The 23313-nt window shown below is 44.3% G+C and overlaps 1 protein-coding gene and 1 pseudogene across 6 annotated transcripts in view; one reads left to right on the top strand and one right to left on the bottom strand.

The window, feature by feature from the left end:
• LOC138772585 (catenin alpha-1 pseudogene) overlaps positions 1–9785 on the top strand; it is a 719716-nt pseudogene extending 709931 nt beyond the window's left edge.
• The window catches only part of ETV4 (ETS variant transcription factor 4), a 68062-nt gene continuing 49475 nt past the window's right edge, over positions 4727–23313 (bottom strand). For 5 of the 6 annotated variants that reach the window (XM_069953082.1, XM_069953084.1, XM_069953080.1 and 2 more), the window contains 8 exons: positions 19509–19632; positions 19244–19402; positions 18455–18708; positions 10900–10956; positions 10208–10276; positions 9286–9458; positions 7000–7101; positions 4727–5418 (listed from right to left, as the gene is read on the bottom strand). In XM_069953082.1, the coding sequence (XP_069809183.1) occupies positions 5197–5418; positions 7000–7101; positions 9286–9458; positions 10208–10276; positions 10900–10956; positions 18455–18708; positions 19244–19402; positions 19509–19632 (1160 nt within the window). In that variant the 3' untranslated portion in view covers positions 4727–5196. Of the gene's footprint in view, positions 5419–6999; positions 7102–9285; positions 9459–10207; positions 10277–10899; positions 10957–16993; positions 17044–18454; positions 18709–19243; positions 19403–19508; positions 19633–23313 lie in introns of those variants that run through there. The other variant, XM_069953086.1, reaches the window with a different exon arrangement.

Below are 23313 nucleotides of genomic sequence, written 5' to 3'. Positions count from 1 at the left end.
TTTTGTTCCCTGAGCCATTTAGTTATCACCTTTGCTTTATGGCAAGATGCTCCATCATGCTGGAAAAGGCATTGTTCATCGCCAAACTGCTCTTGGACGGTTGGGAGAAGTTGCTCTTGGAGGACATTCTGGCACCATTCTTTATTCATGGCTGTGTTTTTAGGCAAGACAGAGAGCCGATTCCCTTGGCTGAGAAGCAACCCCACACATGAATGGTTTCAGGATGCTTTACAGTTGGCATGAGACAAGACTGGTGGTAGCGCTCACCTCGTCTTCTCCCAATAAGCTGTTTTCCAGATGACCCAAACAATCAGAAAGGGGATTCATCAGAGAAAATGACTTTCCCCCAGTCCTCGGCAGTCCACTCCCTGGACCTTTTGCAGAATATCAGTCTGTCCCACACTAGACACCAGGGACAGCTTTGACAGCTGCATTTGAATAGTTAATTAGCTGGCAGCAGCGGCTAATACCTGCGGTCCCTGGCTGCACATAGCAACTGGGGACCGCGGGCTGCAGAGGGGGCTCACGCCAGGAGCCCTCTCTGTTTACCCTTAACGGCCACATGACTGGCATACCCGCCATGTGTCGTTAAGGGGTTAAAGTGTCCAGTGGTGTCATTCTTAATCATGACAGATTGATCTCCAGCCCTGTCCTGATCAACATCCACACCTGTGTTAATGGAGCAATCACTGAAACAATGTCAGCTGGTCCTTTTAAGGCAGGGCTGCAATGGTGTTGAAATTTTGGGGGATAAGGTTCATTTTCTAGGCAAATATTGACTTTGCAAGTAATTGCACTATAACATTCTGGAGTATATGCAAATTGCCATTTTAAAAACTGAAGCAGTAGACTTTGTAAAAATTTATATTTGTATCATTCTCAAAAACTTTTGGCCATGACTAGTATGAACCTGGCCTATGGCTGTGTAAAACAGCCCCTGTAGCCAACCTCTGCAGCTGCGGGGAGTCAAATGCAGAGTCATGACTGAGCATTCTGCATTTGCAACGCATTAAATGTTTTTGAAGCAGTTATGTAGCACTGTCAGCTTTTACATTTGCTACAATAAAAAAAAAGGTCAGATGTCAAGTGTTACCAGGTCACTGGTTCAGTCATTATTTTTTTCACTGTGTAAAGGCACATAGGAAGTTGGAGTCCTGATCTGTGTGGCCAGGAGCTAGAAGTCAGTGTGCTGAGCAAGACTTCTATTATTACATTGCAGTAGAGATGAGCGAACCTGGAGCATGCTGGAGTCCATCCGAACCCGAACTTTCGGCATTTGATTAGCGGTGGCTGCTGAAGTTGGATAAAGCCCTAAGGCTATGTGGAAATCATGGATATAGTCATTGGCTGTATCCATGTTTTCCAGACAACCTTACAGCTTTATCCAAGTTCAGCAGTCCCAGCTAAATCAAATGCCAAACGATCGTGTTCGGATGGACTCAAACCCAGTTCGCTCATCTCTAATTGTGACTGGTATCACGGCCTGCCCTTATTACCTTGTGTTGAGCGAGCAGGTCCCGTTAAGCATAGTGCTCGACTGATCACCTTGGGGTGTTTTTGAAATATTTGCACTACTGTACCGACAACACGTCAATACAGTAGCACGAATTTATAAACCATTTCAGAGCTCCTCGCACAATCATTAATGATGCCAGGAGCTCCGAAACAGTTTAAAGTTACCTTTACACAATAAGGGTGGGTTCACACTGAGCAAATGCGGCGGACCTCTCCGTGCTCAGTGTCCCGATGTGAGAGGTTGAGAGGGCGCGCGCTCCTCCGCTGCAGTCGTTATCCGCTCAAAGAAGTGACATGTGACTTCTTTGAATGGAGAGCGTCAGCTGCGGAGGAGCGCGCATTCTCCCATAGACGGGCTATGGCACACTGAGTAAAAGGGGCAGAATTCCGCCTGTCTGGGTATGTGCACACTGAGCAATTCTAGCGGAATTCTGCCCGAATTCCGCCATAAAAAGCGGGCGGAATCCGCGTGGAATTCCGCCTGTGTAAATGCAACATTGCTCTTTCCATAGAGAACAATGGGATTTCCGACTACCCGTGCACACAGAGTAAATTTCCGTTCGGAATTCCGCGCAGAATCCGCATTCCGCCCAAAGAATGTACATGTCAATTCTTTGGGCGGATTCCGCTAGAGGAATCCTATAGAAGTCAATGGGGTTTGAATTCTACTGGTAATTCCGCTTGCATTCCGCTTGATTTCCGCGCGGATTCCGCTCAAATTCCGCCCGGATTCCGCTCAAATTCTGCCAGAGCAGAATAGGCGAGGAATTTCAAGCAGAAGTCTTTCAGCTACAATTCCTCGAGAATTGCTCAGTGTGCAAGGGCCCTCTCAGTGTGAACATTGCCTTTGGGTGGGTTCACACTGAGGAATAGGTGAGGATTTGAAAAGGAAAGTTTTCTGCTTGAAATTCCTGCTCTGGCAGAATAGGAGCAGAATAAAAGCTTAATTTGAGCAGATGTCAAGCAGAATGCAAGTGGATTTCAAGCAGAATTCAAGCCCCATTGACTTCTATAGGATTCCTCTAGCAGAATCCACCCAAAGTAGTGACATGTCACTTCTTTTGGGGTATGTGCACACTGAGGAATTCGAGGAATTGAAGCAGAAAGTTTTCAGGCAGAATTCAAGCAGAATTTAAGCCCCCCCATTAACTTCTATAGGATTCCTCTAGAAGATCTATAGCAGAAAATTCTGCTCGGAAATTCCGCAGTGTGAACAACAGAGCAGAAAACCCATTGAACACAATGGGACTTTGCTTTGTACATATTTTACGGGAGGAATTTCAAGCTGAAATAAGAGCGGATTCCTCCTCAATTCCTCACCTATTCCTCAGTGTGAACACACCTAAAAACAGCCATCTTTCCCTGTCCGCGCTCCTCCTGGTGCAGACTGGTCAGCTTGGGACAGTGCAGTGATTGGTTGAGTGGGCTGTCACTGAGCGGGGGGACAGAGTCGGCACCAAAAGGCATCGGTAGGAGCATGGAAACACAAGTATGGCTGCCTTATTGTTTACTATAGCAGCACAGCATTTTGGGTTATACAAACAATTGACTGCATACCGCCAGAGTTCTAACGTGTCTTGCAGAAACCTATTGCATGTTCACATTTTCTTTCTGTACACAGTAATACCTCAGTTTCCGAACACATCGGTGACATATTCGAATTAAATTTCCCTCTGAAGTTTTGTTTGGTGCTTGAACATTTTTCGGTATCCGAACAAAATGAAGGGAGATTACTGTCAGCTGAACTATTGTTTAGCTGACAGCCATTGAGGTGTTCGGACACCAAAGCTCACAGGAGTGAGGATTCCAGTCATTATGACCCCCGCTCTCTAAACCATACTCACAGTGATGTCCCCGCTCTCTAGGCGGCCGGCACACTGGCCGCCTTGGGAGGGAGGATGTCACTATGCAGGAGCTTTGGTCACCCCCAATACACTTTATACTACCAGCAGCCCTGGAGCTCCTGCACAGTGATGTCCCCCCTCTCCAGCTGGCCGACGTGTCTCCTATGCAGCTGAGTGTGCCGGACGCCTGGAGAAGGGAGGACATCACCGTGCAGAAGCCCTGGGACTGCTCCTCTCCTAGACTGCAGGTAGTATAGTCCCGGAGCTTCTGCACGGTGATGTCCTCCCTTCTCAAGGCGGCTGCCACGCTCAGCTGCATAGGAGACACGTCGGCCAACTGGAGAGGGGGACATCACCGTGCAGGAGCTCCAGGGCTGCTGGTAGTATAAAATGTATTGGGGGATGCACTTGCAGGATGCCAGTGTATTGGGGTGACTCAAGCTACTGCACAGTGACATCATCCCCAGGCCTGGAGAGAGGGGACATTACTGTGCAGGAGCGCGGTTTAATGCGGGGATTCCTTTCATTATGATGAGAATCCCTGTTCCTTTACAGCATGGGTTTCCAAAATATCTATCTATCTATCGATTAAACACATTTGCATTGTTCCCTTTGGGAACACAGCTCGGTTCTCGAATGGTTCCGTTCTAGAACAGCTCTTATTACTGTATTTTGTTTAAACGTCCCTTTGGAGGGACAAAATATACAAAAATTAGAACAAAATTTGATAAGTTAACCAGGCACCCTCTGTTCTGCCGAGCAGGGGGCACCTGGTTAACTGCTTGAGCCTCCCATTGTTTTCAAAGGGGCTCCCTCCTCTCTCATATCCACTGCTCATTATCAGGAAATCTCAACTAGTTAACATCAGTCGGGCCCTGTCTGCTCTATGGAGAGGGGAGGGGAAGGAGGGAGATTACTCGGAGCAGAGAACTGGATTACACGTCGGGACCTGTGTAAAAGCCGGTATTCAGAGGTCAGTGATGACTTCAGAGGGGATAGCCCAGTGACGTAGCTGTAAACTAACTCTTTGTTGTCCTGTTTTGGTGCATCATCTCCCTCCACCCCTCCCCTCTCCATAAAAAAAACCATAAAGACAGGGTGGAGAGCTTCAAACTGCTTTTTCATTATGAAAATGCATTTTTCGGCTAATAAACCCAATTACAAAATTTCTTAAAATCGCCTGTACTATTGATTTCTGTAAAAAAAATTTTTTTTACATGACAGTGACTAAGTTTTAAAGATACCGGACACGCCGTTAAAATTACCAAGACATTTGCAGACCGTCAGCTCCTAGACAGAACAGGTACAAATATTGGCACGCAGAAGCGCTCGCACAATACAAATAACCGACAGGCGAGATTCCTTCAAACTGTTTAATTTCAAAAGGCAGAAAACAGAAGCATTGGTAGATTCCATGATTATTGCACTTGTTTGATGCTGAAATCTACTCAAAATCCTTTCCGGAAACAAAAAAAAAAAAAATTGCCACTTTAAAAAAAATAAAAAGACTGTTGGGAAAGGATTTAGTCTTCAATGCTGGAGAACATGCATTTCCTGAAATCATTAACAAGCTTAGCTGTATTGGAGAGAAATCTAAAACCTGGTGCTCAAATACACCACAGCCAAGGAGTGTATCTTGAAAAGGCCATGTTACAAACGCCCAAATAGAACCTGGGTTTCAATAACTAACAGCGGTATCTTCAGCACCTACCCGCTAGAGTCCATGTTGATTAAACACCAGGTTCCGGCAATGACGAAAAAAAAAAAAAAAGCATCTACATTCTTACGATTCCTAACAAAATGTATCCATATATACAAGATTACATGGCAGTCATGTCTAGTAATTGTAGCTGCCTTTATAGTTTTGGGAAGGGACCGTTCCCACGTCTTGAAGGTACACGCCGCCTTCATCCAGGTGTGACAACGGGACAGTATCTTCTTCGCTGATTTGTCGGTCAAACTCCGATTTCAAGGCAGGACGCTGATTGTCAGGGAAAGCCAAGGAAAAGAGAGCTTCAGGTTCACACACAAACTTGTAGACGTAGCGCTCGCCGGCCACCTGGAAAAGGACAACACAGATTTGGTCAGAGTCCATTTTCACATTTTTGTTGCATGTTCATAAGCACAAAGTAAAAAAAAAAAGGTGGCCTTAGCCCTTAAAGTGTAACTGTTACCCCCTCTCTGTATGAGGACTTGTCTACACAGCTGTAAAGCCTAAATTCTGCAGTTTTCTTACTTTATAGAAGATTTCTTGGTGCTTGGTCCAGTGAAAAATGCTTTTTATCATTGGTGGAATGTGCCACCTGGGCGGGGCTTCACCAGGAAAGTGCCACTTAGCCCCACCCACACCAGCTAGTATGCACCACCCCTCCGCAACATCACCACCTAGGCCCCACCCCCTCAGTGGCCATTGACTGGACCAGCCTAGACATTCCAATGCCCGCTAAGGGGCGGGCCTAGACAGTGATGACATCAGAGGGGAGGGCCTACAGAGCAGATGTGGGCGGGTCTAAGTGGCACTGTGGCTGTCCTGCTCCGCCCAGGTGGCACAGTCCACCAATGATAAAAAGGGCAGAATGTTGGCCAGGAGGGTTACTAGAAACACTCCTTCGAACGATAATCGACCTGTGTAAAAGTGACAGTGATCAGTGGAAAGGCATCTGATACTTGGCTGATTGCATCTCTTTGCTGCTTTAATATTTATTATCGGCTGCGTATCTTCCTGTGCAAACAGGGGAGATGCAGCCAATGGCTAAGGGAAGCTGACAGCACAGATATAGGTTTATATCAGTGCTGTCACTTTCCAGATCACACATGCATACTTACCATCAGCGCTGCTGTGTGATCCGGCACTGTCAGCTCCCCTCCTGCTCTCTGGCCACCACTGTGTCTTCAGGCCACCCTGCCTCCTCCAGCTGTAAGTCATTCTGAAGTGTAGTGGCAGCCTGTAGTCACAGTGGTGGCCAGAGAGCAGGAGGGGAGCTGACAGTGCCAGATCACACAGCAGCGCTAGATGTAAGTATGTATCCCTGGAAAGTGACGGCACTGATATATACATACAGTACCTGTGCTGTCAGTTTCCATGGCCACACAAACAATCCAAGGAATGTTCGTGCAGCCCGGCTGCTCAATTAACTGTGCAGTGTAAAGGTACTGCAAAAGAGCGCTGATCTCTGATCGGAGGATGACCAACAATCTTCTAGTGTAGAATTCTGATCGGAGGATGACTAACAATCTTCTAGTGTAAAAGGATTCTAAGTTTCAAAAAGAGGAGTTCATCCCAAACAGAGGAAATTAGAGTCCTCTTTGTTTAAAAGAGGATTAACACAAAACAAAAAAAAAATGGAACTAGATTGGAACTGTAGGAGTGTAGATGACCCCTTTGTTGGCCATTGTGTGTTTAAAAAACAAAAAAGTTTTCTTGTAAATGTATTAGTAAATTCCCATTGACCATCAAAGTTTGGAGTCATCAGAAGAACCCACAATGTGTGGGTCGGAATAATATTCATAACCCAATCAGATCTTATATTTTATCATCTAATCCAGGACAATACCTTCAGCTCCATTATATCTTCCCAGAGAACCCCATTGAAGCCTATAGATTTGAAAGGGGAATGGTGGTGGTGGGGGGTCTACTTACTTTTTGCATGATTCCTTTCTCATAGTAATAGCGCAGTGACCGACTGAGCTTGTCATAGTTCATGGCTGGCCGGTTTTTCTGCATGCCCCAGAGTCTGGCAACCTGCAAAAATAGGTCACAAGCGTCAAAACAGACTCCAAGCAGCCTGAATAGCAAGAAAGAGGTTAACTTAAAAACAATCCTTTTCTTCCCTTCTTTCATACTTTAAAAGGTCTAATCTGCCTACAGGCAATAAATACAGCTTGCCCTTGCCGATACTGCATAGGCTCACCCAGCTGTGACATTGGAGAACAGAAGAGACCAGCTTAATGGGTGGAGAGAAAAATAAAAGGTTGGCCGTAATTTCTTCAGTTTCGAGGAAGATTTGTCTTTAATGTCAGAACTAGTTCAAGTGAAGGAACAATGGTAACTCCCTCTAAGAATCTGTGCGTCTACTATATAGTCCCCTGGCTGGTTTTGACATCTAAACGTAGAAAGGGAAGGATAGAGATTAGAAATAAGTCAGTCCATTGGTTTTGTTAAAAATCCCTGTTCGTGTTCCCACTATTTATTTCACAGAAAAAAAAAATACAAAAAACATTTTCACATGTCGCTGCCCTCGGACATAACATCCTATTCTTACCTTTCCCCGCTCCCCCGGTGTACTTCTATGTCATCTTCAAGTCCCTGGCTGAGCGATCCCACCTCCAAATCCGAGACTTACCTCATCTGAGGGAGACAGCCCGCTTAGCCAATCACTGGCCAAGATGGGACGGCACCATGGCCAGTGATTGGCCGAGTGGGATGTCACCCCCAGGCGCATCTATCTCGAAAGTGGAGGTCGGATCGCTCAGCCAGGAACTTGAAGATGTAGGACAACATCGGGGGGAGTATGGAAAGGTAAGAATAGGCTCTTTGTTATGTTATCTCCATGGGCAGCAACATATGAACAGTTATTTTTGAGCAGAATATCCCTTTAAGTACAGATAAGAAAATGCAGAGACTGAAATATACAATATTACAGTCTATGTAATTGTTAAAGGGGTTTGTCAAGTTATTTTTTTACTTGTCCCCTATCCACACCACAGGGTAAAAGTATGAGATTGTAGGAGTCAGACCTCTGTGTTCCAGGATGGGGATGGGAGGGTGGATTCTCTAGAACGGCGCCCGACACCTTTGTTGTTAATGGAGCCGCAGGTCGGTGGGTGACCCGCAGCTCCATTCATTCTCTATGGACCCACCAGATAGCGGGGTGCTGTTCTAGAGATCCCCAGGGGGCACAGAGGTCGGACCCACCCCCCCCTCCCAATCTCATTCCTGTCCCAGTGACCATATCAAATTAGAAGCCATATCAAATTCATGTGGACCTATTTACAAAAGTCGGCTGGAGTTTGCGGATACTACTGGAGGAGAATTATAAATCACAACTAAGCCAATTGCTCTATATTTTAGTTGCTAATATACGATAGCACAGAGGGAGGGGGGAAAAACACTAGGTTGTTTTAAGTAGGCTCCAGGAAGACTGATAAGACTCCAAGACTAATCCGGAGCTATAATTTATAGTAATTGCAGCAGTGTGCATCTCCAGGCCACTTTCTATCAGAATAGCCATATATCCTGCAAGCTACCTGTAGCATTTAACTCAAGACCGTTAAGTATTAACAGCTATTCCCAGCTACTTAGCTTAGAAAACTAAATTTTGGCGGGAAAATCCTGTGGCTGCTCTCCGTTTACGGAGCCTATACCCTGTCAGATCATCAACAAGGTCACAAATACTACGATTAAAGGGAACCCATCATGCTGCCTGAACCAAAAGTAATCATGGAGGTCACTGGCAGGGTCTCCTGCCCATCAGCCTTGATAGATTGGTAGTGTACCTGCCTGCTGCTACATCAGCAGAGATTTCCTGTGTTAATCTGCATGTCCAGGTCTCAATGTGTGTGAACACGTTATGAGACTAACACACAAACTGCATTCTGATCCAATGGTGGTCACGCGCATGACTTGTTCTCTATGGAGGCCCAAACTTCTGGAATGACAGAGGAAATCTCTGTTTATCTGGCAGCAGACCCCTGTCAGGTACACTTTAAGGCTGGTAGGGCAGAAAGAAACCCCAATAACCCCTGGTTCAAGTTATGACAGATTTCCTTTAAGAAAGATGCCGAAGAGCGCAGCCCCAGACATCTTGATGCCTTCATCTATTCCCCAAATATCAGTTAATCATTGACTCATGTAATATATACCCAAGTCATCTTCTAGAATATTAAAGTGAAGACAAAACACAAAGAATGAAAAGCCTGTTCTTACCTCTTCTGGTTCTATCAGTTTGAACTCCATGCCTCTACCAGTCCAGGCTATAAAGTGGGAGTTCGAGGGATCGTCCAGCAAAGCCACAAGGAACTGCCATAGCTGCAAGGATCCACGTCTTTGGTATGGAGGTCCATCTCTATAGGTTCCAACTTCCTGTTTGATATCACCTGCTGTAATCCCAACAAAAAGGTCAGCTCCCACTATAACATTTCATAAACGTTACCTAATACACCAAAATAGCCATAGATTTCAGGATTAAAAATTCCCTTCCAACTCAAATTATACTCCACCTTACTATACTACATACTGAATCCTATGCTTGATGGTCAAACGTCGAGAGTGGCAGCCAAAAAGACCATTTATTAAGTACATTCTGGTAGAAAGGGGATTGGGGGGGGGGGGGGGGGGGGGGGGAGGGACATGCAACTTGTCACAGACATGTCAAAAAGTTTTCATTGGTCGGTAGTGTTGAGCGGAGAGGCCAAGCTGTTTGGGTTGGAGAACATTGCCGAACCCAAACACTCAGCATTTGGCTGTATCCATGTTTTCCGTGACTCCCTAGGTCTGCATTAAACCTCTGTAGCCATGGGGAGTCAAATACCCAGAGTTCAGATATGGAGAACATTGTTGAACCTGGCTTCTCCTCTCATTATTGGTCTTGGTTTCATTTTTTTTCGAATGACAAAAAGACCCCAACGAACCATTTGCAGATGTCACTTTAGTAGATGTAATAAAAGATTTGAGCCCCTCTTCCCAAAATGTACTTATAAATATACCTTTGGCTACCACTCTTGTTATCAGGCATAGTTGTCTGATATCCAGCCAAGACAACTATGGTAGAACCACCATAGTGGGTAGGAGCCCGGAACATTTTTATACTTCAAAAGGCACTAATTTATATAACACAAAAAGTACTGACCTTCAAATTTTTCTGGTACAACACAAGCATCATCTGTAAAACTTCTCATGGGCTTTTCATAGCCATATCCTACAAGGAAAACAGGAAAGAAGATATGGATGTTTGCCTTTATGTCCGAAACAGCCGGTGGTGTGATGGCAGATTATTCTTTTTTCCCTTTAAGTTATTTAAGTATTACTATCGTTTGAAAAACTTCCGACAAGTCATAACTTCTGACAAGTCATACATACAGATAGGCTAAGTATCCTACCAATCGCTAGATCAAGCTGGGAGGAGAGCTATGCTAAACACTTCTCTTGCAGGTGACAGATTCTAGAGTAAATCTATGGAGACCATCTCTAACCAACGGACACTCAAAAAGTTTTGATCGGTTGGAATTTTAATTCCAGAAAGTTTTTCAAGTGATCGTAATGCTTTAAATGACTGACAACCACTCCTATAAAATTATAAACTGTACTGATCTTTATATTTCTACTCTTTCTACTATGATGCTTAAGTAGTTTACATTGTACATGAGGAGTCTCTGACCTTGATGACCATCGGCTAACCCTTTAAAAAACAAGTTATGTGCTATATCCACCATCTACACCCTACAATCACAGCTTCTATTTTATGTCCTCCTTACTTTAAAAAAAAAGCCTAGCTATATAAAAAAAAAAAGCCCAAAAATATAATACACAAGTCATAATTACCATCCAAGTTTGGGTAGCCTTCCACGTTTCTGTACATGGACTGACAGCCAGGAACATCTGTCGAGAAGAAATGGAACATAAGTTGATAAAAAAAAAAGTAAAAATGTAACCGACAAATATTCTTACACTAAAATTCAATTCTGGTGCAAATCTAAATCTCCTAAAAATACACAAAGCAAACAAGTAAATGAGCCAGATGTGCTGTAGGTTTACATTATACCAAATCAATGTGGAAACGTATTGTAAACACATCTGAAAATCCTAATGACGCTTCCGTTTCTGATACCTTCCGAGTTTACGTTATTCCCCAATTCCAGCTGTTTAGAAGTTTTAGATACAATAAATAAAAGAAAATAAATAATTCTTTGGCTTCTAACATAAGCCTCAAATGTTAAATAAAGTTACATCACAAGTGCTCCGGACCAGATTCCTATAAGATGTGGACACCTGATGGGAGATTCCAACGATCCTAATGTAAAAAGTGGGTGCGCTACATAAGAAATGACAGCTGACAAGACTAGACTGGTGGCTTCGGAGCCGGGAGAGGAAGCCCATTAAAGTCTACAGTTCACTGGCCAGTTTTATGGCAAGTTCTTACATGGTGGATTTTCCGTGGAATTTCCCACCTGGAACTAATGCCCTCGAGAGGAGAGCAACTCAAGCCAGATTGTTCGCCATACTGGTGGCTTAAGTTGGATGCAGCACTAGGGATGTCCTGAAAAACATGGATACGTCCATAGGCTATATTTATGTTTTTCCAGACTCTCTAGGGCTGCATCCAACATTTTTAGCTAAACGCTGCATGACGGGACTCGAACATGCTCAAATTACGCTCATCTCTAATGCCGTCCAGTTACAGTAAAGGGGATGAGTTTTTACCCATGCAGTCCTAAAAATTTTGTTAAAAAACCCTTTGACATGTTTCTTTACCCTAGTGGCAGGAGGGAGCTAGAGTACATAGACTTCCTAGAGAAGCCATCTCCTGAAATGAGGACAGAGAGGGAAAAGCATCATTTTGAGTCTCCGCTCATTCTAGTGATTGGTGGGTGGGTTCACACTGCGTTTTTGCAATGCATTTGTGTGTATTTGTTTTGATCAGTTTTTCCATTTCCTTTTTTTTTTTACGGACACAAAAATTAGGTTGACTACATTTGTGTACGTCATAAAAACTGACCCATTGTGATTTATTATTTTTATTAGAATGGAAGTCAAAGCAAAAAATGGATTGCAAAAACGCAGTGGGTACCCGGCCTAAGAATCTTGTTGTACAAAAACATCTGTCTATACACTGCTTCAGTGACAAAACATCAGCACTGGAGGGTCTGGAGTCTACAGATACAACACAAGAGTAGTCATAAGTGACATGAATGTTTGTGTTTGTTAAGCATTTGACCCCCAGTAGCTGGAGAAGTTGGGTGCAGCCCTAGCGAGTCCTGGAAAATATGGATACACGTTTTTCTGGCAGCCCTAGGGCTGCATCCAACTTCTCCAGCCACTAGGAGTCAAATGCCCAGCAAACTCGCCGAATCACTACACGAGAGTACTAAGGGGAGGTAAGTTGATTTGACGGTTGGTTACAGGGCGGCACGATCACTGATCCACGTAGAAGGCTTTGTAAACGAGCACTGATCTTCTAGATTGACACAATTGTTTACAGCGCATTGTTATTTACATTTCTTTCCCTCCCATACACAGACGTGCATGTTCATTTCAATGGGGAGGAGAAGAGAACCAGCTGCTACCAGACACCTTCAACAGCAGCTTCTCCCCCATTGGAACAAAGAATTGGGCACGGAGAAATCCAACATGGCTAATCCTTCCTCAACATCTATCACTGGTGCAGAGGAAGATGTCCCCCCACGTACAGATAGGTGGGCATGGACATCTAATAGTTGGTTGTGAGATGTTCCCATTGCTGACCAAGAATAAGAAACTTATCAAATATCTGCAGATTGGCCCCTTCTGTAGTTCATCCCTGTCTACTTAAGGCTCCTAGAACCCGAAGCTAGTTTTATTCCTGAATTCCAAGAATCGTCTCCTTATTCTCGCAGCTTCTCCTTTAAATGGAAATGTTAAGGCTGCAGTTTGGTCGTGTCAGTCGAGTATTTGTAACCTCTATAGCAGAGATGTTTTTCTTCCCAGCGCCTTAATAGCCTTGGGCAGAAATACAGTAACAGATAGTGTTACCGCAAGACAGCCCATATTTCTGGTATGATGTCAGCTGCCTATGAAAAAGCAGCCGAGTTTTGTAAGCCGGCACCAGAACAGCCCTACGGGGACTTCTTGTCTTTCTCTCGTCCTCCATTTTGTGAATGAAATTCCTCAGACTCCATTCAGAGAGTGAGGAGCCCATGTATGAGTTAGTGACTCGCAGGCAGGTGGGAGGGAGCGAGCTACAATTCAAGGTTGTAATGCAATCCTGGTAGAGGATGCAGAAAATGTGGAGCTAGAAAATGCAAGGTCAGAGGACAGAGAAGAAAGTCGCACAAGGCGAGAACCCGCTCGACTGCAAAGTTATTCTTTACTCGGAAAAAAAAAAAAAAAAGTGTGTCCAGATGTCTCGGTTTCCAGAGTCAGTCTTGATAAGTGTCTACATGTATAAAAGCCTTGTCCAGACAGGCACATACCTACTGTATACAGACAAGCATACAGTCTCTCTCTACTTGGCTGTAAAGAACACTTGGAAGAGACCAGAATGGATACGTAAACCTGCACCGTATGGTGGTCCACAAGCAGGGGCGTAACTAGAAATGCCTGGGCCCTATAGCAAACTTTTAATTGGGCCCCCCTTCCTTCCCAACTGACCCTAAGCTGTCCACCTGGTGCTCTAAACTATGACAGTTTAGGGGGCCCAGTGTATTGAAGGAGCGGGCAATGGGGCCCCCCTGATGTGGTGGGCCCCATAGCAACTGCTATGGCTGCTATAGTGGTAGTTACGCCACTGTCCACAAGGTTATCCTCAGTTGTAATCTGTAGTTATTGGGTAATGATAAATCAGCTCCTATACACACTGTATCTTTGCAACCTCACCTAACAGGCGAGGTGGTGGTCTAGAGAGAAAAAACGAGACCTGATGGATTTCAGCTGCACAAAGCATTGGATTTAAAGGGAAGCCGTCAAAAATAAAAATTAGATTAAAAGTGTAATTTGTATTTTGTCAACTTAAAATCTCTTGGAAGAGTCCAATGGATACTTTATCAAGGAATGCAGTCACAGAGTAAGACCTCCCACTGGACTTCTAAGTCCAGGGGGCATTTACACGTTCTGTAGCTTCCGTGCACGGACCGTAATCATAGAAATCCTGGCATCATGTAGCATTATGATGCTGGGAGCGCCAAAACTGTTTAAATCTTCGTGCTACTGTACTGATATAGCCACGTGGCTGTATCGGTACAGTAGTACTAAGAGTTAAACTCATGATTAGGGATGAGCTTTTACAGTACTAGCAAAGGCTCAGCCATCGGCTTGTCAGCCGGATGTCTTTAAACTCTGTGCCACTCCGGGTGCCTGGAAAAGCTGGATCCGGTCTTGGGAAACTTTTTCCAGTTTTCTAGGACTGGATCCAGCTTTTCCGGCAGGCTGACAAGCCGTTAGCCAGGTCGAGCGAAGCGCTTGGCTAGTTCTGTAAATTCGCTCATCCCTATTCATGATAATCATGTAGGACAATGCCAGTTAATTCAGATCTGTAAAACATCACGTGAATGCCCCCTTAGTGTCGCCAGAATATGCTAAGTTTGGCAGGACTGGCCCACCATCTAATAAGTAGAATGGTCTCATGACTCTGCCCTACCTGTAGATTTCAGGGGAGAGAAGGATCGGCATTTTGTGGGAGATAGTCTGGCAGTGGTCTAACATCTCTATCCCCCCAATCCACGAGAACACAGCATTTGGCAGATAGCCGCCTTGTGCACATGGTGGAACCAGTCGCACTGGATATGCAGTCCATTCAGCAGGCATGTTATAGAGCAGGAGGAGCTGAACAGACTGACCGTATCTCGTGAGAAGTTTCTAGGATAACTTGTGATTTATTCTTGGCAATCTCTGCTTATTCGGGACTAAGTAGTCATGTGGGCGGTCCAACTGAGTGATTGACACTTAGAAAGATGACAGAACTACCTACTTGACTATTTAGCTCAGAATTACAGATTTGCATGAACAAATAAGTTATACTGAAACTCTTCCCAGAAAATTACATATCAGTATGCCAAGCTCCTCCTACCCTATAACATGCCACCTGCATTTCTGATGTGACAGGTTCCCTTTAAGGCTTTAAGAACTTGAGTTACTAACTTTCCTGACCAAAGGAGAAGATTTCCAGGAATCTGGACTGATTGTTTCTAGTTCCACCTACAGATATCATCTATAATCATAAAATCATTCAGACCATTAGTGACCACCTTTAAGCCTAACAACTCAGACTGTGCCTCCCCTTTGCAAGTCTTTAATTATTGATTCTATACCATAAAAGTCAATGATCTATATCCTGCACTTGCGAAAGAGGTTGTCCAGGACTTCCCTGTAATATAATCCGTCAGGTCCCTAGTAGTGCTCCAGACACTGCTCCCCAGTCAGAATCAAGCAACCCCTATGACTAGATGGAAGAAAACCACAAATGGGAATTGAGGTACCTCGCCGTGTGCTTCTCCCAGTTCTATTCAGTCAGCAGTGTGTGCATGTACAGTAAACTAGAGATGCGCTAACCAAGTCTTACAGAGATTCAGCAACTTTGCAAAAAGTTTTTTTTTTTTCAGAGTTCTACGAAATTAGTTCATAAAGATGGTGGAGACACACACAAAAAAAAGGATATGCTTCCCCCTCCACGCGCCCCCATTGTCCTCCCATGGGTCTCCAGTGTCTCAAGGCAACTTCACCCCACTCAATCACTGACGAGATTGACAGCCCACTCAGCCAATCACTGGCCGTGGTGTTGTCCCATCTGTCAGTGATTGGCTGAGTGTGATGAAGGGAGGACACCAGGGACAGGTAAGTATTGATGAGCAAACTTAAATGAACCGCACTAATGCTACGTTTACACAGAGCGATAATTCACCCAATTGATCGTTTAACGATTTTAAAGCAACGATTGGGTTTTTATAACGATCAGTGTTTAGATGAATAAATCGTTAGAAAAATCTTAAAATTCGTAAGAAAAATCGTTAATGCAATAGTTTAAGATCGCTCAAGACCATCTTTTACATAGGGTAATCTTTGAAAGACTGTTTACACGAAACGATCTGCAAATTTTTAACGAACGATGAACGACGATTTGAGAACATGTTGAAAGATCAAAATGAGCTATTTTTCGCTCATCGCTTGATCGTTTGTGGTGTTTACACGGAACGATTATCGCTCAAATGCGATCGAAAATTTGAACGATAATCATTCCATGTAAACGCAGCATAATACAGCTCAATAGTTTACCTGTTTTAATTCGGTTTGTTTAAAGTTCAGTTCGGACGAGTCCAAACCTTGCTTCAAAGTTCGTCGAACCGAAATTTTGGAAAGTTCGCTCTAAAGTAAACTAAAAGCTCTATAGACTCCTGACCATTACATCGCTAATAGAGACAGAAAGACACCTGAGCTCATAGCTCAGCACTAGACTAAAAGACAAAACCCTGCATTAAGAATCCCTATCCAGACAGAACCATTTATTCATCCATACATTATAGCTTTCCGAGAGCGGAGGAAACCGGAGGAAATTAAAACTCCATTTCTAACACAAACCAGGCTCCTGACAGGTCTCGCGGTGTCATTTCACGGCCAGCCATTCTCATGAGTTTTTATAACACTCTACTTAATTCATATAGGTGCCTGAAACAAGCCGTTTTATTTACATTCCTACGTATGCGGCGGCGCGGCGCTGTACCGACCAGACAGACATTAGCTCATTAGCGAAGCAGACAGACTGCATGGAGGCAACGGGATACAAGGAAAGGCAAGCGCTTAAAGGGACAACTGCCTCCGCCTCTTCCTCCATCTATACAGCCGTATAGGAAGCTTACAGTCATTACCCATCAAAGAATCTACATTTAACCCATTAGGTAGAAAATTAACACTTTACAATTTCAATCATTCAAATAAATTATGGAGATACTTGTATGGCCAGCCATCATTTATAGGTGTAGCAATGCCTGCTGTCCTATAGCAACAATGTTCTTTGGTGCCCATAGCAACCAATCACAGCTCAGCTTTCACTTTACCACAGGCGACAGATGAGCTGTGATTGGTTGCTGTGGGCAGTTTACACCAGTGTCTGTTTTACATAAAGCTGGGCTAAAGCTCTTTGGTTTCCCATAGCAACCAATCACAGCGCAGCTTTCAAATATTAATGAGCTCTTGTAAAATGAAAGCAGGAGCTGTATAAGTGTGAGTTCACACTGCGTTTTTGCAATCCGTTTAACGGATCATTTTTTTTTTAACGGTCAAAAAAGTAGTGTCAACAGTACTTTATTGTGCATAAAAAAAAAAAAAAAAAACGCATGCGTTTTGATCTTTTTTTTTAACAATGGAAGTCAATGGAAAAACGGATCAAAAACAGATGCACACAAATGCATCCGTTTTTTGCAAAAAAACGGATCCTTTAAAATGATGCTGAAAACGCAGTGTGAACCTAGCCTTACCCAAAAAAAAAGCAGTTTAATCCCCCGGGTACAACACAGGCAGCAGCGGGGAAGTAGTAATCTGGGCGGCTCCCTGCCCGTATTTAGTCACCGCTCTCTGTCTGTCAGCTCTCTGATGATTGACAGACAGTCCTTACTGTCCTCTCCGCCTGTCAATCATCCCCTCCGAGAGCGATGACAGGCAGAGCGCGGTGACTAAATACGGGCAGGGAGCCGCCTAGATGACTTCTTCCCCGCCGCTGCCTGTGTTGTACCCGGGGGATTAAACTGCTTTTTTCGGGTTATACAGCTCCTGCTGCAGCCGTGGCCGGTACGTGCCGCTGCAGTAGCTGTATACAGCGGTTCAGGGAACCACATCAGCCCGATTGGGCTGATTGGTTCCCTTTAAGATCCAACAGCATCTTCAAACGGTTACTGACAAAGACTCAGATAACAAAGTTTAAAGATTTTGCATTTTTATATGCTGTTAAGCCTCTGCATCCAACTTTGTCAGCCATCGATATTCAAATGCTGAGTGGCCCGACTTCAACACTATAGTACCTTCCAGAAGTGCTACTAAAAAGTAAATCGATACTGGTATGACTAGTAACTTACCCAAGTGACCACAGCAGGGCGGCCAGGAGTCAAAGCCCCCCACCCCCACCCCCAGTCCATTAATTTTACAAAGCTGGATAACCCCTTAAAACAGATGTTTGTGTTACATGGTGCCCATTCAAATAAGGGTGGGTCAGATTGAGTCCATCTTGATGTAATCTTTGCAGTGACCTCCGGGGCGTATAGAAAGGGATTATCACCAATTAAAGATGAACAGCACTTGCTTAAAGTGCGGAAGAAAGTTTGGAATTTAGAGAATTTACCAGCAAGGCATGGAGCCTTATATAAAAGACGTTCTACCGTGACTAATCCCCCTTTATGGATAAAGACAAAAGTCTTACCTGAATCATATGCATAATCTGTCTGCTCCTGCTTGATGATCACATTGGATGGGTATCGGTGAGGCCTGCTGGTTCCAGCATGGTTGGCCTGGTCATACATAGGGTCATGGTACTCCTGTTTGAAGCTTTGCTGTGGATACTGGAGACATGGCTCAGACATCTGGCGTTGGTAATTCGCTGGAGACTCCCTGGTCATGTTCTGTGTGGATGGAAAGGAGTGGCACATCTCTGGCAGCTGCTGTTGGTACCGGGACCTGAACGTGATAATTGGAGAGTTAGAAGAAATAATGCTATAGCGATAGCTGTGTCAACATTCAGTGCCATCGCCACTATGGTTCCCGCGAACAGGTTAGTCACCAGTGGCTTTTGCCTGTCCTGCCGGTCTTGATTGATATATCTCTACCTGTGCACAATCAAATCAAGGCTGGCAGGGCAGGGAGAAGCTACTGGGGACCACCCATAACTTGTGTAGGGCAGCATGAAAGTGATGATGGGTTCCATTTAAAGGGGTAATCCAGGATTAGGAAAAATTCTTGAAAAAACGCACCAGCCATCTTCAGGTTGGGTGTGCTATTACAATTCAGCTCCATTCACTCCAATAGAAAGGAGCATCAAAATCCCACTCAATCTGAGGACAGGAGAAGTGCTGTTTTTGGAAGAAAGCGGCCATGTTTTTCTAAGCTTGGATAACCACTTTAGTTGTATTTTTTAGGGGAATTTGTTCACGTGGTATATACTTTGACAGTTTGAGGACTATACATTTTGCGATTTCTGGTCAACTATACCTACCCATGTTCCATGAGATATCCTCCAGACTGAACAGGCTGTGATGAGCCCTGTGGATTGACATATCCTCTGTCCTGTCTGGAAAAGTGAGGGACTGGGGATGCTTGAGCACCCTGATTTGGGGACTTGATGTTGACTTGTCTCGATGTTTGGTCATAGGCACTGCGGACAGAAAGAACATTTAAGTTACAATCCCAAACCAGTATAAACTAGTAACCAACTAGACAGCCCTATAATAAACCCGGAGCCGAGCAAGCACGTCACTCACCTGGCATAAAGGCACTGTTCCCCATTACGGTACTGAAACGGTTTCTGGCTGCATGAAAGACTGGGGTCTGAACAAGAGCTCGGCTGTTCCTTTTTGATTTTCACCGGAGGGCTGTGAAAAGCAACTGGAAGAGAGACAAAAAAAAAAAAAGTTCTGTAAAAAAGTCAGTAAACCTTCTCACAGCTTAGGCTTACAAGTTGATCAGTGTTTTTCATCTAGTGTTGAGCAGGACCAGAGTATGGAATTTTGCATTAGACTACACAGGACCCCTGCAGTTTTTACTAAGGAGCTGTAGACTGACATTACCAAGGCTGCCTTACAACCCTCTCTGTTCAGAACAAAAAGGTTGGCCATGGTGATGCTGAAAGCCAATGTGCCTGATGCTTCTTTCCATCAATATCTGTCAAAAAGTTGGAACAACACTATATACATGGTCAGCCAGTCCCACCAACATTATCAGGCTTAGCCAACATTTGTCTTACCACCCGTAGTCCCAATGTCCAATCTAAAGTTGGATACACAATAAGAGGGGATCAGCTTTAGATCATGCTCAAAGCTCAAGTGTCAAAGAGGCATTGCCAAGTTATAGCATGCAGGACGTCTCTCCCACACCCCTGCTACAGGGCTTGGCTTCCAGGACTGAGCCCTGTATGTCAGTCAAGAGATCCAGAAAATGTAGAAAAAAAACATGTGCTTGAGATCCAGCGCTCACCCTTCATGTGATCAGGACCTGGTGAACACAGTATTAAGTCTTCAAAATGCATTATCCAACTAAAAGAAACCTTCCTGCACCTAAGGGGACATTCACACACAGCCGCATGCCGTGTCTACTGGCATCATATTGATACATGCCGGGAATTCCCCGATGCCAGCACGCAGGTTCATGCTTCGTAGCATCTGTGATCAACAGTGTGTGAATGCCCCCTTAAAGGCCCTATTCCACGGAACGATTATCGGCCGTATTTGGCTGATAATAGTCCCGTGGAATAGAAGGCAACGATCAGCCGACATTGTTACAGTCATTAATTTTTCAACATGTTATAGCAGCGATGTGCTGCCGTCGCTTTGAGGAGTAGGAGCAGCAGACCGCCGCTATCCTCTATAGGCTGCCTGGACAATCTAGCGATGACCTGGGCAGCCCCCCTCCCCCACCTCTCTGCGGCCCTTCCCGCACTCACCCGCTCGCTGCCGCATGTATTGGCAGCGAGCGGGGAACGTTTGCCCCTCTCCATCGGCCCATGGAATAGGGACTTTATACTGGCATCTGGTTTAAACACCGAGACTGGCAGAGTGGCATCAAGGATGCGTGCTGGACCTAAAGCCCCTATTTTTCTACATTTTCTAAAACTGCTCTCCTCAACTCCTCCTTTTCCCTGTGGCAATCCCTTTAATTCAGCTGAATTCACCTGGTTCAGGGGAGATTGGCTGACCATCTATATAGGGCACTGTGGCCTCAATGGTAGATGTCACAGGAAGGCTGGATTACAACTTTTTATTCTCTGGGAGATAAGCCGCCACCACCAGAAGAGCATGCAGAGCCAAGCATGCATGTTTATAGGAAAGGGGTAGACAGAGCAAATGTTTGGCCGACAGTTATCTAAGAAGCATACTGTTGTATTTTTATTTTTTTTGCAGAAATCAATAGTACAGGCGATTTTAAGAAACTTTGTATTTAGGATTATTAGGCAAATATGCCATTATCTGCATTCAAAAAGACTTTCCCCAGGTCCCCCTCTCCTCTCTCTCATTCACTGCTCATTATCAGGAAATCTCGACTCTTACACCAATCGAGCCCTGTGTAACCTATGGAGAGGGGAGGGGGTAGGAGGGAGATTAGTTGACAGCAGAGAGCAGAGAACAAAGGATTACACAGCGGGAGCTGTATGAAAGCCGGTATTCAGGAGGTCAGTGCTGACTTCAGAGGAGATAGCCCGGTGATGTAGCTGTAAATTAACTCTTTGTTGTCCTGTTTTGGTGCCTCATCTCCCTCCACCCCTCCCCCCTCCATAGACAACCATAAAGACAGGGGGGAGAGCTTCAAACTGCTTTTTCATGATAAAAATGCATTTTTCGGCTAATAAACCCAATTACAAAGTTTCTTAAAATGCCCTGTACTATTGATTTCTGCAAAAAGAAAAAAAAAAAAAAATTGACAGTGACACTAAGTTACTGGAGTTAACGTCAGCCAACCATTTAAATATTCATAGTTTATAGACATACAAGCTGCTATCTTTTGCTCTACCAAGTTTAATCCTGAAAGCCATGAACTGCACTTCCTACTTAGCAATTAACAGCAATTAAACCCTCTTAAGTAGTCTGGCAGGCTGCAGGAGACCCACCCAACACTTAGAGGTACAGGCCCGCAGGACATTCCAAGGTGCTTTCAGGTAACACATGACAAATGGTTTCCACTGGTAAGAACTACGATTTCCATGAAATTAGATTCATATTAAATTATGTAGGAGTTGTTTGATTCTAAATGTGCTGCCCCTTTATAAGGTTTTACCATGTTTTTACAAATTCATACTTTTTTTTAAAGTTTCACTGTCGTTTTTTTTTTTTTTTTTTGCATAAATCAATAGTACAGGCAATTTTAATAAAAACTTTGTAATTGGGTTTATTAGGAAAATATGCCATTATCTGCATTCAAAAAGACTTTCCCCAGGTACCCCCCCCCCCTCCTCTCTCTCAGTCACTGCTCATTATCAGGAAATCTCGACTCTTTTACATCAGTCGGGCCCTGTCTGTTCTATGGAGAGGGGAGGAGGGAGATTAGTCACCAGCAGAGAGCAGAGAACAAAGGATTACACAGCAGGAGCTGTATGAAAGAAGGTATTCAGAGTTCAAAGAGGTCAGTGATTACTTCAGAGGAGATAGCCCGGTGATGTAGCTGTAAATTAACTCTTTGTTGTCCTGTTTTGGTGCCTCATCTCCCTCCACCCCTCCCCTCTCCAGAACAAAGAAGACAGAGGGGAGAGCTTCAAACTTCTTTTTTTATGATAAAAATTTATTTTTTGGCTAATGAGATTTAAACGCCAGTGACACTTTACGGCGTCAGATGTAACTGAAGGTTTTTTTTTTTTTTTTTTTTTTTTTTTAAACTCTGCTGGGTTTGTTCTTTTCCTCTTTTTCCAACTCTTACTCCCGTGACGTGGTTCGAGTCTTGCTTGGCCAATGACCTCTTGATCCCCTGGATATAAAAACTCATTTAGCTGCGTCATACCTCGTGTGCAGAAAACACTTCACATACTAAAAACACTACCAGTCCAACTAGGCAGGGGCACAACTACCAGGGAAGAGGTGTGCACAAAACTTGTAATCTTAGCACTTAAGGGGCCCAAAAGTCAGGATTGCTTCCTCGTTTTTTTAGTGCAAAGTGGCACCCCGGGTCCACTGTAATGCACACCTCCATTCGAAAGACAAGTAGCTGGACATGCAACTGTGTAGAGTTAACATGGAAGGTAACAGAAGGTTTTTGTGCAAAATGGGGAAGCTCTGTGCAAAAATATTGCTGGTGGAAAATATGTTTAAAGGGGTACTCCGGCAAAAATCTCTTTCAAATCAACTGGTTTCAGAAAGTTATATAGATTTGAAATTTACTTCTATTTAAAAATCTACAGTCTTCCAGTACTTATAAGCTGCTGTATGTCCTGCAGGAAGTGGTGTATTCTTTTCAGTCTGCTCTCTGCTGCCACTTCTGTCCATGTCAGGAACTGTAGCAGGAGAGGTTTTCTATGGGTATTTGCTACTACTCTGGACAGTGCTCTCTGCCAGACTGAAAAGAGTACACCACTTCCGGTAGGAC

This window comes from Dendropsophus ebraccatus, chromosome 14, assembly GCF_027789765.1.
Source record: "Dendropsophus ebraccatus isolate aDenEbr1 chromosome 14, aDenEbr1.pat, whole genome shotgun sequence".
In the NCBI taxonomy this organism is placed as follows: domain Eukaryota; kingdom Metazoa; phylum Chordata; class Amphibia; order Anura; family Hylidae; genus Dendropsophus; species Dendropsophus ebraccatus.
The sequence above is the reverse complement of the archived record's forward strand: the minus strand, read 5'-3'. Positions and strand labels throughout refer to the sequence as shown.